This window comes from Atta cephalotes (assembly GCF_000143395.1).
Source record: "Atta cephalotes unplaced genomic scaffold scaffold00083, whole genome shotgun sequence".
NCBI lineage: Eukaryota > Metazoa > Arthropoda > Insecta > Hymenoptera > Formicidae > Atta > Atta cephalotes.
Window position 1 is genome coordinate 674,692 of NW_012130147.1, and position 15,594 is coordinate 690,285.

Genomic DNA, 15,594 nt, shown 5'->3' on the forward strand with positions numbered 1-15,594 from the left:
CACACACACACACACACACACACACACACACACACACACACACACACACACACACACACACACACACACACACACACACACACACACACACACACATATGTATATTTATTTATTTATTTATTGTAAATATTTTTTTAATGAATCAGTCCTCTCTGAAAATTCGCAAATCGGGGAAATTTTCGTCGTGATTTATTCTGGAATTGATTTTATAGAAATCTTTTTGGAATTGTGCGAGAGATTAAAAATATGTATAGGGAAAGGATAATCGGAATGCACCGTGCAACACATCCGTGACAAATTGTCCTAAGCGACACAAAGTCGTAAATCAGAAGGCACTGAGCCGCGCGTATCCCGGTTTTGGGATCTGAGCGCAATTAAAACGTGCGTGGTGCATTAATAATAATCAACCGCATCGGTATGGAATTTTGCTGCAATGAAAAATTCTTTACTGAAAAATCTTTTTACGAGAAATTGCCCTTAACATTATTTTTTTATATTATTTTGATTTTCAAATGAAAGTAAAAATGCTGATGATGGAAATGCCGAAACATCCGATATTGACTTTTGCGAAATTTCTTGCGAAATTAATTAAGATTATATTAATAATGCCACCTAATTGCTAACTCTCAATCGTCAATTTATTGTTATATTTACTATTGTTATTGAAAATAAGAATGTTGTCAATAAAATAAGAAGTGAAATAAAATCTCCTAAATTTTTCTAAACAATTAATTAGATACTCGTCACTATTAAGACTTTTGATGACTTACCACGAATCTTTAGATTAATAACGTTATAAGTGAGAAAATACATAATGAAAATTTTTGCAAAATATGTTAAAATAGAAATATTTTCCAATGAAACAATACTTGCATTTGATTTGAGAATACACTTGTAAAATATACCAAAAACTTTATTCTTATTTTAGAAGGGAATAAAATCATATTTATCAATTTGACAGCTGTAGCTTATGTTTCTTGATTAAGCATAATTCATAACATATATATGATTATTTATCGAAATACAAGGGGAGTATTTCTGGTATATTTTACAAATCTTCCGATTATAAATGTATGTATTGTTTTATTAAAAAATATTCACATTTTAATATATATTATAGTTTGCAAGAATTTTTCTTATATATTTTTTCACTTCTAATCCAAGATGCAGTAAGTAAGCAGGAGTCTTAATTCGTTTTTTTTTTTTTTTAAACAGAAGAGACAATTAATTTTAATATTGAATAAAATATGTAAATTCGTAAATTAAATTAAAAATTGAAGCTTAATTTGAGACTCCCTCAAAATTTCAAATTATAATGTTACAAAACTGAATATTTCTCATAGAGTCTTTTATCTTTGTTCCCATAAAGCTGTTATCATTTAACGCAAAGACGAAGCTATCTTTCAAGTACCTCGAACCGTGTTCTCCAGGTGACAGAGAACCAGGTCGGCAATGAACACGCTCTCTTTCCCTAACTCCCTCTTTTTCCCATCTTGAAAGAGGACTTGAGTTGAAGTTTATGCGTGGCTGTTTACCACCCGGTAAATGTTGTGCCGTGGTCATAACGTATATCTTGGCGGGGCTGTATGAAAAGTCCCGTACAGAACGGCCATTAGCCGCATTCAATCACCATTACACGCTCACGCGCTTTCTGCGCCTCACTCGCTTCTCGTCCCTCTTAAATCCTTGCCCAGGATCAAGGCGAAAATATGTACGCGCCAATCAGGATGAGAGCCAAGACCCATAGCTATTCATGAGAATCGATGTTTGTTTTACAATCGTATCGGTTGGAAAAACTGGAGAGATTTTAAAGTTCAACTGGAGACTCTTCCACTGAACATTCTTTTCATTTAGGACCGATTGATCGACAGACGTATGTTTTTTTTTTTATCTTTGACACGATTGGCCATTTTTATTAGAAAATATCTGTAAGAAATGTTATCACAATGGAGACTTCAGAAATCCTAATATCTTATTATTTATTTTTTCTATAATGTTTTGTTGACAAAAAGTTTAGATACTTAATGAAAAACACGTACATGGAAAGAACAGAAAAATTTTTAAATATTTCAAAAATTAGTTAGACGCAGATTTGGAAATAATTTAGGCTATCAAAATAATTATGTAGGACGCTCAAGCTGGTTACTAGAAAACTGTTGTACAGTATTACTTATCATGTTAATTATTTTAATGATTTAATAAAATTATTTTCAGCTAAATTCTTAGATACTTGAATTTTTTTCCGTGTATGATAAAACATAAAACATTAAAAAATATAGGATTCAAGGCCTTAGATATTTACTTTTCAATCATTTTTTTATAATTTTATATATGTATTTTCCTAAATATAAGTAAATTTTTAGTATAAATGTTTTTGTCTACACTCAGCTATTAACTGTTCCTTACGTTGCTTTCTCCTGTTTATAATATTACCTTCATTTTCATTATATCAATGTAGTTTAGGCATACAAATCGACACTCTCTAGAAGCCGATTATTTCTCGCGACGAATTAATTCGTGATCGGTTGAGCGGGCCGTCAGGTCCGCCGGTGGTTACGCCGGCAGCGATGTAACCAGCATGCAAGTATTTTGGGTCGGGTGGGTCCCGGTCGGATTCTCGAGTCCCTTTCTCGGCCGCACATTGCCCTCGGGCTCTTCACGGTTCCCAAGGGGGTCAGAGGTCGCTGGGCCCTCCTCCACCTCAGTTCCTCACCCCGCTGCGTCTCATCGACCCGCCACTTATGAACCGCCCATCCTCCCTCGTCTCTCTCGCGCGAAAGAGTTATTCATTCGTTCGGGTATGACGAGAGATGTCAGGGCGCGAATCTCATAAAAATCGTGAAATTATAAATTATACTAGGATAAGTATACACGGGGATGAGCGACGAGAAACAAAATGTTGTAATTTCAAAGTGTGTAACAAAGTAGACAACGTATCTTGCTTTTTGCGAGCAAAGAGAGGCTGAAGTCTTTTTTAATGGATAATTTTATTCAAAATTATCAAGCTAAAATTAATATAATAAATTATTATAACTATTAATAATAGTAAATATCTTTAAATTATCTAAATAAAAGATATTTGACTTATATTACATAGTTTTTCTTCTAAGAATTTTTTATTATAGAAGCTAAAAAATGTGGAATAATTATAAAAAATATATCTATTATTTTACATTTTTATATTTAATTAAAACAATTGTTTTATGACAACACATTTACGATTCCGCTAGAGACATTGCTCTATTTTTTAGCAACAATATTTAACGGTATTTTCACTTGAACGAGACGGGAGGGAAACGTACCGAGGGAAGTGCGTGTTCATCGGATGAACATCAGTCGAAGGGGCGGCTTCGTGAGACTCGAGGTCCAAGTCGGGGTCGTTTTTGCGAAGTCTGATAGCCGACAATTACGCGGTCACGGCGATTGGACGAGCCGTTTTCGCGGGAAGCATGGACCAATCGAAGCATTGGATTATTACCTTCTCTCTCTCTTTCTCTTCATCCCGCTTTCTCTCCCCGGATCTTTCTTCTCGCCTAGAGTACTACTCGGCGCACCGCAACGAGCACGTTTAGTCTAGTCAGAGCTGCACCTGTGGGTGAATCTATAAGCGAATCTGCTATCTCGCTATCAGTGTCCAGCAATCGATGAAAAGTGCAGTAAAACGCATTTCTTTCAATTATTTTTTCAATCATCTTTTCTCCATTTTTATATTTTACTTTCGAAGAAGGCGATCTCTAGTCAATGTGAGTGCAAAATTGTCGAAAAACAATTTTTTAAAGGAAATATTTTAAAGGATTTGAGTGTGAAAAAGTCGAAAGGTTGAAAGTATGAGAAAAGATTTTGAGTGTATAAAGCAATGTGAAAATCTATCAAGATATTAAATCTATCAAAGTAACGTGTTGTACTAAATCACATAATTATATGCATGAATTAATTTTAAGTGAAAGTGTGAAATTGTAAGAAAATATCAATTGGAGATGTTGATTTTCTAAATATCTAATATAAATTAAATATATAACAATAAATTAATTAAAAGATATAAGAGATAAAATATTGTCACAAGATCTTTAATCTTTAATCAAATTCAATTTGATTATAATGATCGTATATCATAAATAAACGCTAATGTACATAAAAGTATCGTAGATCTTAGTGAGTTCAATGGATTTTCTAAGATTCCTCATGTCGTCTCGATAAAATATAAAAGCATAAAAAGGATAAAAAAAAATACACACTGTATAAAAATAAAAATATCGAGATATAATCACGAGGCTGTATGGCGCGGAACGAAACATCACTTGACAGTGATGTCTTCATCATGGGTATTAAGCCAATGGCAGCGACAGCATCGACGACAACGCTTCGAGTGATCTAGATGATAACGTGATGATTAGCAGTTAAATGTTAATAAGTTTCCGCGATCAAACAGCGAACCAAAGAAGCGGAAGCGGTCGCATAGTTCAGGTAATTCTCGTTCCTCTCTTGCTCGGTGACTTTTTTCTCTTGCCAATTATTTGTTCAATACACAGACATCATCTGTCAAACGATGTTCGATAGTGATGGTAAACACGGAGAGTTGCTCTCGTATCTTTCGACCGTGTCGAAGAAACTTGATAAAAGCTCACTGGATAGCGACGGGTTCAGAGATAACGAGGATTTATTGTGGCTTGGATTGAATTGTATCTACGTTTATGAGAAAGCTGAGGAATTCATTACGGGCCGTGAAAGGAACTCTCGGTGATCTTTTCTGTGATCTGTTCTCATTCTCATGGGAAAAGCTAGATAAACACGATTCATCATGCATATCTCTTTAGAGAATTAATCTTAGCGTTTGCTTTAGCTCTCTCTCAATTTTTTCTATAATATGCAAAAAATAGTATGCACGATAAATGATACCACGCGCTTCAGTTGGAAAGTTAGCTTTCGCATACGCGATAAAAACTTTGATATCGTGATTCTGGAAATTATATTAATACTGTTCCAATCTTTCCATTTCTGTAATTGTCACATGGAAAAAAAACACAGCTGAAAACTTCACTGATTCGGCAAATCTACAGTTGTAATAAATATACAGACAGTCAATTTTCTATGTTAAAATAGCAAAATTGACAGCTGAATAGCATTGATGATTTGCTAAACCATCAAATCTTCTTTAGTTATTAATGTTGAATGTTCGCGTAATAAAAAGTTATATATTTGCTGTACCATCCAATTAATTTTTTTTCCGTGCACATTTTTATTTCTAACATGACTTTATGTATTATTTCTTATGTAATAGAGATAAAGTATCTGAGCGTTAATTTTTATGTAAAGACACATGGTAATTAAAAAGATCTATAATTATATAATCTTTCCCAAAAAAACTCTTGGTAATATTCATGTCTACGTTAAAAGTTACGCGGATGTCACCGACACAGCCACTTTGTGGTGCACGTGTTCGCTGATCACGTGCGTGCAAATCGAGTCGTTCAACATTATCATCCGGATGCATATAAATTCATCGCATCGGCATATACTGAAATACGCATCCGGTGATATTGTTTCAATATTAATTTTATTATTAGCGAATATATTTTGTAATAATTCAATAATGAATTTAATATTAATCTGTAATATGTTGAAGTTTATTATTAATGTAATATTAAATCACAGATATTAATTTAAAATATACTCTGACAATATTTCTATGCAATATTGGAATCTAGATTAGCGTCAGAGAATATCGCAGTATTCTTGCTTACGAACAAGTCTTATTCGTCACATTTTTACTCGATCGCGGATTCAACTTACGTAATCGACATTTGAATTGCGCGAGATCGATAAATCTTAGCGCGGCGCGGCAGCCACGATTACTCGTTCGCTTCCCATGGAGGAAAGGATCTACCATCGCATCGCTACGGCATTCCACTGATACGAGTAAACGAGCAAATTCGTAGGTTGAGGTCCCCCCTACGGGCCCTACACCGCGTCCGATCGAATCCCATAAGTCACGGGACTCGAATACTGTGTTTAAGCAGAGAGCTTATTCTCTCATCCATTATCTCCGTGCGTGTAAGGCCCCGAAATGTTTTTCGAGATCCTTGGCTTCGAAGAGAACGCGAAGTGATCGAGGCACGCAAATCACAATACGTAGAAATTATCCTTGGTCGATTCAATATTTTATAATTTCTATTACGATCTATTTTTATTTAATTTTATCGAAAAAGTAAACAATTACACATCTTTTTGTTTTTTTATTTTTATACATTTATTACTTAATTTAATTACTGTTATATACAAAATAATATAACAATATTTATATAAAATATACATACAAGATTAAAAATATTAATTTATTGTTTTATACATCTTGGAAGGAATTTATTCTCGTTATTTTAAAATTTGTTCTTTCTTTTTAATCGGTTTTTAAAATTGAGTATTGTTTTGTGTTTTAGGGGATTTGAAAAGGCGACATTCTTGGAGTAGCGAGATCGATTATCAGTTGGAGGAAACGGAAACTGTGACTATTTCAGGGGAAGATCCCGCTGTCCTAGCTCCATCGATTAACGATAGAATCTCCTACAAGGTACCGTACAATATATTATACAATCGATATAAAGACACAATACAATATGTGTAAAAAAAATTTATTTTCAAACATTTTTAGAAAAATGTTTAAAAACAAATTATTAAATTGCTTATATAAAAATTTGCTTTCTATTCATATAATACAATTTATAGTAATCATCGTGCAGTTTGTATAATAATTTTTTAAACCATAATGAAAAACGTTTAACAATGTTAAACTTTACTTTTGCATCGAACGTTATACACTCTTCGATCCTTAGCTAATGAAAAACGATAATTATTTGTATATATCAATGCTCAACATTGCTGTTTTTATTTTGTGTACATGATCAAAAAATAAAAAATGTGATAGAAATAAATGTGATAGAAATAAAATATTTGAAATGAAATAATTATGCACATTGTAATATCCAGTTAGTTTGTTAAACTAACATTAATAGAATTCAAGTGATCACTATTAATATTTGAAGATATTTATGTTTGTAATTTTTTAACTGTGTATATGTATAATAAAAATTGCAATATCTTGCAATATCTCAGCAAAATATCTTAAAATTAATATATGAGCTTAGAAATTTATTCGCGCATGAGAAAGAAACGACGATCATAAATTTCTAATGGCGTGGTAAAACACGATCGGAATCTCATGAGAACCTCGCCAAATAATTCATTTCGACGACTCGCCATGCGGGTTAATTGAACGTCTATGAGATTAATAATTCACTTTCTGAATGAAAAAAATGGCTCCTCCAGTGAGCTGACAGGATAAGAATCCAATACTTACCCGGATCACTTTCGAAAGTTTTGATTGTTCTCCTCATGAAGCATAATTACTATGATAAAATTGAAATTTTCTTTTCAAAGAATTTGATATAAAAGTTTTTAATATTTAATATTAAATAGAATTGAAGGAGAGATCAATATTGCGTATAATATCTGAATGTTTACATTCAGATATTACATTTCTCTGTCATATAATTTTGAATTTAAATTATTTTTTACATATATTTAATTCATTTATATAATACATAATATTTTTTTAAGATATTAGTACGTTTAGAAATCAGTAGAAAAATGCAGTAAGAAAATCATTTTTTTTCCAAGAACATCTTTTTCTTAAAGAATATGGAAAATGTAAAGGAAATGTACCGCATCTTAGTTTCCTGCTTCGTTCCGACCGGTTAGTCACGTTCTAGAAACGCGAGGATGCGACACGGCATTAATAAAAAAAATATTACACGGCATTACGTACGTCTCATGAATAGTGATTATTAATTTAAAATATTGAAAGAGAATTACATCAGATGAGTTTATCAGCACACTTAGAATGGCTAGAAAAAAAATTAAATCGCTATAAGCAAGCGCTAAAAATTCTAAAAATTATAATTATATTCATTGTCCAACAAGCAAGCTGACATTATTTGTCGTCATTTTGACGTCAGTATGTTTGCTGAACAATGAATTGTAATTTTTAGAATTTTTTATCTATAGCTTGCTATAGTTTAATTCTTTTTTGGATGATTATATCTTGCGTTTTGTATTTAAACAATTTTCAAAATTTTAATTGATAAAAAAAGATTTTTATTAAAAAGATTTTTAATGAATTTCAGCGTCTTCCTTATTAAATTATCGAGAAAATGTATTTTCTAGCAGTATGGCTGTTCGGTGCAGACGGTGGACTTGGTGGCGGACTGCCCGTTGCAGATCGTGACGGGTGACTCGAGATCGCCATCACTCTCGAGAGCGCCGACACCCTCCCCGACGTCCATCGCGTCGTCGACGAGCATGGGGCAACGCTCGAGTGCCTTGTTACGCCCCAGAATCTCGTTAACTTGGGTCTTGCGTGGCCAACAACAATCTAATTTGGGTCCTGGGCCCAATAACTATTCGACCATTAACGGCAGCGGAGGTGAAAAATCATCTTTTTTTCTATATTATTTGTCATTTTTATTTTGAGACTAATATTGATAATACCTATTATGATATCAATAATCATGTTAATAAGAAACTTTGCTTCAATTTATTATTTTTAATATAGAAATAAATGTTACAATGTTATACTATCTCGTTATGTTATTAGTAAACTATATGAAATTATGCAAAATGTTTCTTTGAAAGGTACAAATAATGATCGAGACACTTTTTCACGGAGTAGCAAGAGATCTTCGAGAAGAAGCGTTAAAAGTATCAAGGATAAAGACGCTGCTAGCAAGGAAAATATCGAGAATAAGGAGAGCATCGAGAAACGCGAGAAAATTTTGCACAGGCTTCAAAAGATCGAAAGAATCGAGAAGGTAATTTTTAATTTTTATTTTGTAATACGAGGTATAAATTTTCTTTTAAATAAACTCTCCCATTATTCTAAGTTTATTATTTTTGAATTTTACAAATATTTTTTTACTGTTTTCAAACATTTCTTTTGAAGACTGTTGACAAAGAGACGATCGGTGAAAAGCAGTTGGATAATCCTCTCGAGAGGCACTTTAACAAAGAATTTATCGGTCTCAAAAATACGAAAGAAAAGGAAAAAGTAAAGAGAGCCGTATCCGAGCCTTCCCTAGTATCTCGTGAATCAACGTCGACACCCAATGGACGAGAGAAACATCGACATAGGCGGACCAAACGTTCGCACAAACCTAGACTACCCAGTAGATTCGGCTATGAGATCGCCGATCTCGACGCATTCCTAACTAAGGTGCTTCTTGTCTTTTATTGTTTATCTCCTATAATTCTATAACTTTTTTATTCTTTATAGAATTAATATCTTGTGTTTATACCTATATATAGTATAATATACAATTGTAATCGTAGGCATCTATAGAAAGACCAGCGAACATCCCAGTTGTCCTGTCTTTCCCATCGGTATTATATCAGACTCAAGGCGGTATACAGGATGAAATGGCTCTTCCTCTTGGTACAGTTGTGAATGCCGTCTTCAAAAATCAAACCTGGCTATACGTGCAAACACCTCACGGACAGGAGGGTTACGTCGGCTACGCTGCCTGTTTACCCTTAGGGATCTTACCGCAATCTACTCGAGGACCATGCTGGGAAGATTCCACTGATGTTTTTCCTCGACCATTAGGTATAAATGAAATATTCCTATAAAATAGGTCCTGTAATGTTGAGAAATAAAGTAATTAGAATAATTGAAAAAAAAAAATTTTATCAATAATATAATTTCTTTAGATATAAATTTATTAATTCTGATACATTTCAATTATAATTTAATAAAATCTTTAATTAAATCTTTCCTATTAAGTGAATTTGTAACTCACTTTTTTTTTGCTATCTAATAGATTAATTTAATTTTGTTTGTAATTTTCTTTCAGACATAAAATATTTTGTTATTAAACTCTTAATTTTTGTAATTGTTTTCTTCAGGAAATATGACAGACATGGAGAAGCTGCGTGATACTAGATCTGAGTGCGGGGCAAGTCGTGGACGCAGCGGCAGAATGAGGCGAGGATCAAGAGACGCAGTATCGGCATGCGGTGAACGGAGTGTTGATCGGTTGTATTTGAGAGCAGCAGCAAACGCGCGCACCAAAGGCTCGCGGTACACACTCCTGGTGATTAGGAATGATTACGAGGCGCATGCCGCAAACGCTTTGACGGTCTCGAAAGGCGATGTGGTCGCTTTGCTGAGCGATCATACGAACGACTGGTTCTGGGTGCGTTCCAGGGATGGCAGAGAAGGATTTATCCCCGCGGTCATCGCCGGTCACGGTTTTCTCTGATCCCTTTTAATCAGAGGGATTATTTAATGTTAACAAACTCTTGTTTACGAAATTCGTGAAGAAATGATATCGCACTCTCGAAGCAATGTTCTTATAAATACTGCCAAATTTACTTAAGTAGAATCGGATTAATCTATTAACAGTTAATTTTGTAATTAACTGACATGAAGAATTTTTGTTTCATTTTTTAAATAATTGTATTATAAATAAAAGAGAGAGAATTCTTTATGTATAGTTTCACAAATGTGATATTATAAATTCAGTATTTATTAAAGAAATATTAATTTTAATTAAAAATATATTCTTTTTTATTAAAATATATATAAACTTTTTAAATTTATAAATAAAAGGCAGAAAAAAGGAGTATGCGAAGACTTGTTATTTTGTGTATAATACTTGGCAATCACGAAAAAGGTTGTCAAAATTCTTCGGCGAATACAGATAAACTTTCATATTTATCTGTATTTTATTTTATATTTTCCTAAGGAAGGAAAAGACAATATAAAAAGTATAATTATAAGGATAATTATATAAATACATGTATATCTATTTTTGCATTTCATTGCGCAAATATCGCTTGTATATTTGTACAAAAGAATCATATCGTATAAAAAATGTATACTTTATTAATATATTTATTTTAAAAAATTGCAAATTAATTATATTTAATTCGTTCATCCAAATCATTTGGAAAAATCTTTATTGGAAAATTAAATTCCCATTTTATATGGAATTTCGATAATTATTCCTAATAATTCCTAATAATTATTATGCAAACTTGAGCATCATTTCGCGGTAATTGTAGTTTGTGCTAATATCAATGCAATTTGAAGAGCCAGCCACACTGAGCACTTTATGTGGTGTTTCTTGATGTACCACACTATAGACTGTGAGACTCGAGGTGGGAACTTTGGCTAGAATGTCGCCTTGATATGTCATATGATGAACATGGTCGGTCGTACCCCCAGCGATCACGCGTTCTTCGTAGATCTCTGCTACATGGATTCCTTGATCAGCCAAATCGAAAATTGTTGCTACCTCCATCGTTCGTACGTGCCACAATGATAAGCTGGGCCCACCGCCACACAGCTAGAATTATTATAATCAGAATATAATTAAAAATTAATTTAGATGCAATTCATTTCCTTTTCATTATTTTCATTTAATATCCTTCCTTTTTGATAAATATTCTGATAAATATATCATTATTACTTACCAACCAATCTTCTGTGAAATCAACAGCACCAATCCATTTTCCAAGTCGTGGTCGAGCAACTTTATCTATTAAATGAGGCGTTAATATATTAGTGTTCTCCTTTTTGCGCAAATCCCATAATCTTACAGAACCATCCTCGCTACAGGATGCAAGCTGATTATCCCTAAAATTCGCAGAAGTCTAAATTATAATAAATTATAATAAATTATAATAAATCTAAATAATAATCTAATAATAATAATCAGGCTTTTGTATAATGTAGTTCTCATATATAGTCAGATCAAAAAATAATTACATCATGGCAAGGCAGTGTATGTAATCAGTATGGCCCTGCATGCTTCTCAGAATCTTCCTGCTTTCTAAGTTTATGACATAAATATTGTTATCACCACAGCCAACATACAGTAAATTATTCATTTTCGAATATAGCATGTAATTTATGTCTGGCTTATCATAACTGTCTCTGAAAGAAAATATATATTTCATTTTTTTATTCTAAAAGATAAATATACAAAGTTTATAATTTACAATTCTAAACATGTCACAATTTTTAATACATTTTGTTTTAATTATATTCTTTTAATATCACTTACTTATTAGCAGGAATTTGTATATTCCATGATACTTTACTCTTAGGAGCCTTATTCGATGTAACTATCTTCCAGTCCCATCCCGATATTTCACCACGTGTTCCTGTCACAAGAAAATTCTCCACAGAAAGCATACATGCAACTTCCTGATCGGGATATGCAGCAAAGCGATAACTAGGTCCTTGTAACTCATTCTCTTTGTTGGGCCCTAAGGCCTTTGACAGACTATTTGAAAATTTAGAAAAATTAGAAATATTAAATCAAGTAATTTAAAAATAAATAACTGTTTGTCTGATTTCAAAGATTAAATATACACATCTTAACTGTTTTCAACTTCTTGCAAAGAATTGCATGAGTACATATATTGCAACAATATATGTTAGATATACTGGAAACAAAATTCCTCATTCAAAAATTTCCTTACTCAAATATTGAGATGTCCCCATAAATATTGCCAGCCAGAAGATAATTTCCATCGGGCGAGAATGTTTGTGATAGCACGGTGTTGTAAAGTAATTTCTTGTCAGTTAAATCTATCATTTTCTCCAGTTTATTAACATATTATACATACACATGCACAATCAATATATATCGTTTTTCTCTCTAATATTTTATCATAATGCTAGCAATTTAAAAGTTTTTTTACACAAGTCTTGCAAACAAGATTATCGGACAATTAACGTGCAGCAAAGTCGAATGTTTACCAATTTTATTAGTATTTTTAGGTTAGGGTTAGAGGCTTAGATTAGGTTAGGAAAACATCGCAGAGCTTAAGAAGCCTACCGTTTTTGAAAATTAAAGAAATATTTAATAATATTTAATGATAAACTTAAAGTTCGCTTTAAAAGGGGAGATTTAACTATGAGCAAAAAGAACTGAAAATTCTCGCGTATCGAACACGATCCACGAATTGTTTTATATCAATTTCTTTAAGCTTGATTGTTTACAACATCGTACAGGACATACAAAACGATTATGACGTACTTCATGCGCAAAACAAAAAGTAACTATAAAAAAAAAGAATTTCTATATTGATAACGCGTTGATAAATGATAAACGACTGTAAAAATTGTGATAACCTTGTCGTATTCCGCGCGATTTCGCTCTGATCATGTGACCATCGTTTCGCGTTCCAGTCAGTCAGTCAGTCTTGTTATAGTCAAATATATATGCCCAAAATTCCGAATCTCTTTCTCTCAGCATCGGTCCCGGGATTCAGTAGGGTTCAGTCAAATTTGGAATTTGACATCATCTGAGGCTTTTATTTTTTACATTTAGAAAGCGAAGAATTATATTCCAAATGGCACAAACCACAAGACTGCTCGTGAGAACTGGCAATTTCCTGAAAAGTGCCTGCAATCCCTTTTCCATGGCTGCAAGATCCTCCAGGTGAGTTTTCGCTCGATCGTTTTTTTTTTTTATTTGAAACGAATGACCTTTCGACCTTCATAAAATTACCCAGATTTGCATGCTTTTTTCATTGAAGATATAATTATATTACTATTATCTCTCTATCGAAATTGGAGTCTTAATTTTATTCTATTTTATCTATTTTAATTAAGATTTCGAGATATGTACAGTCATAAAATTGCAGAAAAGTATTAAGAATCAGCACAGCGAGAAGATCAATTAATTTAATTATGTAATTGAAAATATTTGAACATTTGTATTTACTTTATGTATAGAAAGTCAGTAAAAGATTTGAGCAAAAGAAAAAATACAGAAAGAACAGAGTTCCTTTTAATTGAATTAAATTATCTTTTATAAATTCAAATTTCTATAATTCTGTTATTTTTTAACTTACATCGCCCTTGAAAGATAAGATGCATTCCATTTCACGCATGATGTGATGATGTGCGTAATACATCATTATCTTTGTCGTTTACTGAATGTTAAACGAGGATAAATGATGTATCATACGCATTCATGCACGAAACAGAATGCACTCTTAATATCTTATCTTTTTGATATGAAATTAAATAAACTACATGATAATAGTAATTTGTTTAAAATACATATGTTACAGTTCATGGTGGTCTCATATTGAAATGGGACCACCAGATGCCATTCTGGGACTCACCGAGGCATATAAGAAAGATAAAAATCCAAAGAAAATCAATGTAGGTGCTGGCGCTTATAGGGATGACAATGGCAAACCGTATGTTCTTCCGAGTGTTCGGAAGGTTAGTTATAAATAAAATATCAATTTTAGAAGAGAAAAATTAATATTATATATAGATATAATGATAAAATTGTGTAGATATTTTTTTATATATTATTACGTAATATAAGATTATTATATAATATTAATTAATGTAGAAAATTATTACATATAATAAGTATAATAGGTATACAATTTTATTTATTATAAAATATAATACAAAATGTATTTTATAAATGGATTAAATAACAGGCAGAAGAGAAAATACGAATTAAAGAAATGGACAAGGAATACTCCACAATTGCTGGCAATATCGAGTTTTGCCAGCATAGTATTAATCTAGCTCTTGGAGATGGAAATGAAGTTGTCGCAAATGGATTGGTAAATATTATAATGACAATAATATGTAAAGTTTTTTCTTAATAAAGATTTTTCTTTTTAGAATGCAACAACCCAAGGAATTTCCGGTACTGGTTCTCTTTTTATTGGAGCAAAATTTCTATCTCATTTTTTTCCTGGCAATAAGGAAATTTATTTACCAACTCCTTCATGGGCGAACCACGCTCCTATATTTAAACTTGCCGGACTTACAGTCAACTCTTACCGCTATTGTAATCCAAAAACGTGTGGTTTAGATTTTAAAGGAGCAATGGAAGATTTATCCGTTAAGTATAAGATTTTTTAAATAAAAGTAATAACTATTATTGTAAACATTAATGCATGCATCGGTAGAAAATATCTAAAAAATATTCATAAAATTTTATATCGAATTATTTAAACAATTATAACAACTAACGTTTATGTATTAATATAAATGTTTTCTAAATATTAACAATGTGATTTCTAACAAATCTAATATGAATAATAATTACAATTGGGCAGAAATTTTACGAGACATATTGCTCATAAAATCAGTGTAGCATTACATTAATTAACATGAATAATTCTGAAGGAATTAATATTTTATCATACTAATGATGTTATCTGTGAATAGAATATGCCTGAGAAATCAATTATCCTCTTACATGCATGTGCTCATAATCCTACTGGTATCGATCCCACACCGAAACAATGGGAAGAATTGTCTGCTCTGATTAAGAAGAAGAATCTGTTCCCATTTTTTGATATGGCATATCAAGGTTTTGCCTCAGGTATTTTTTAATGTAATTTATCATAGTACATCTATTATTATTAACCTTGTAATACCTTATAATTTTAATACTAATGCACTCTAACATTTTTTATAACTTTACTTATTTTTCTATAGGAGATTTTACAAGAGATGCTTATGCAGTTAGATTATTTATTAAGGAAGGTCAC

General features: G+C 32.1%; 3 protein-coding genes across 3 annotated transcripts in view; 2 read left to right on the forward strand and 1 right to left on the reverse strand.

Annotated features, from left to right (window-relative positions):
• LOC105624608 overlaps window positions 1-10,307 on the forward strand; it is a 17,405-nt gene extending 7,098 nt beyond the window's left edge. The window contains exons 2-7 of the mRNA XM_012205965.1: window positions 6,435-6,565; window positions 8,218-8,476; window positions 8,686-8,861; window positions 8,993-9,262; window positions 9,379-9,652; window positions 9,952-10,307. Of these exons, the coding sequence (XP_012061355.1) occupies window positions 6,435-6,565; window positions 8,218-8,476; window positions 8,686-8,861; window positions 8,993-9,262; window positions 9,379-9,652; window positions 9,952-10,307 (1,466 nt within the window). The remainder of the gene's footprint in view (window positions 1-6,434; window positions 6,566-8,217; window positions 8,477-8,685; window positions 8,862-8,992; window positions 9,263-9,378; window positions 9,653-9,951) is intronic.
• A 547-nt stretch (window positions 10,308-10,854) lies between these two features.
• On the reverse strand, window positions 10,855-12,653 carry LOC105624609 (THO complex subunit 6 homolog). Its single transcript, XM_012205966.1, has 5 exons — window positions 12,538-12,653; window positions 12,117-12,338; window positions 11,819-11,986; window positions 11,524-11,686; window positions 10,855-11,396 (listed from the first exon to the last, which is right to left on the reverse strand). The coding sequence occupies exons 1-5, from the start codon at window positions 12,651-12,653 to the stop codon at window positions 11,076-11,078; spliced, it is 990 nt and encodes a 329-aa protein (XP_012061356.1). The 3' UTR covers window positions 10,855-11,075.
• Window positions 12,654-13,413: 760 nt separating this feature from the next.
• LOC105624635 (aspartate aminotransferase, mitochondrial) overlaps window positions 13,414-15,594 on the forward strand; it is a 4,877-nt gene continuing 2,696 nt past the window's right edge. The window contains exons 1-6 of the mRNA XM_012205991.1: window positions 13,414-13,502; window positions 14,140-14,296; window positions 14,527-14,655; window positions 14,717-14,938; window positions 15,269-15,425; window positions 15,542-15,589. Of these exons, the coding sequence (XP_012061381.1) occupies window positions 13,414-13,502; window positions 14,140-14,296; window positions 14,527-14,655; window positions 14,717-14,938; window positions 15,269-15,425; window positions 15,542-15,589 (802 nt within the window). The remainder of the gene's footprint in view (window positions 13,503-14,139; window positions 14,297-14,526; window positions 14,656-14,716; window positions 14,939-15,268; window positions 15,426-15,541; window positions 15,590-15,594) is intronic.

Excerpts from the sequence above, each read along its gene's own strand:
- LOC105624609 (XM_012205966.1), bottom strand. The coding sequence starts at position 12,653 with ATGATAGATTTAACTGACAAGAAATTACTTTACAACACCGTGCTATCA. Across the intron at positions 11,987-12,116 it reads ATACAAATTCCTGCTAATAA|AGACAGTTATGATAAGCCAG; the intron begins GTAAGTGATATT and ends ATTTTCTTTCAG. Across the intron at positions 11,687-11,818 it reads ATACACTGCCTTGCCATGAT|GGATAATCAGCTTGCATCCT; the intron begins GTAATTATTTTT and ends TGCGAATTTTAG.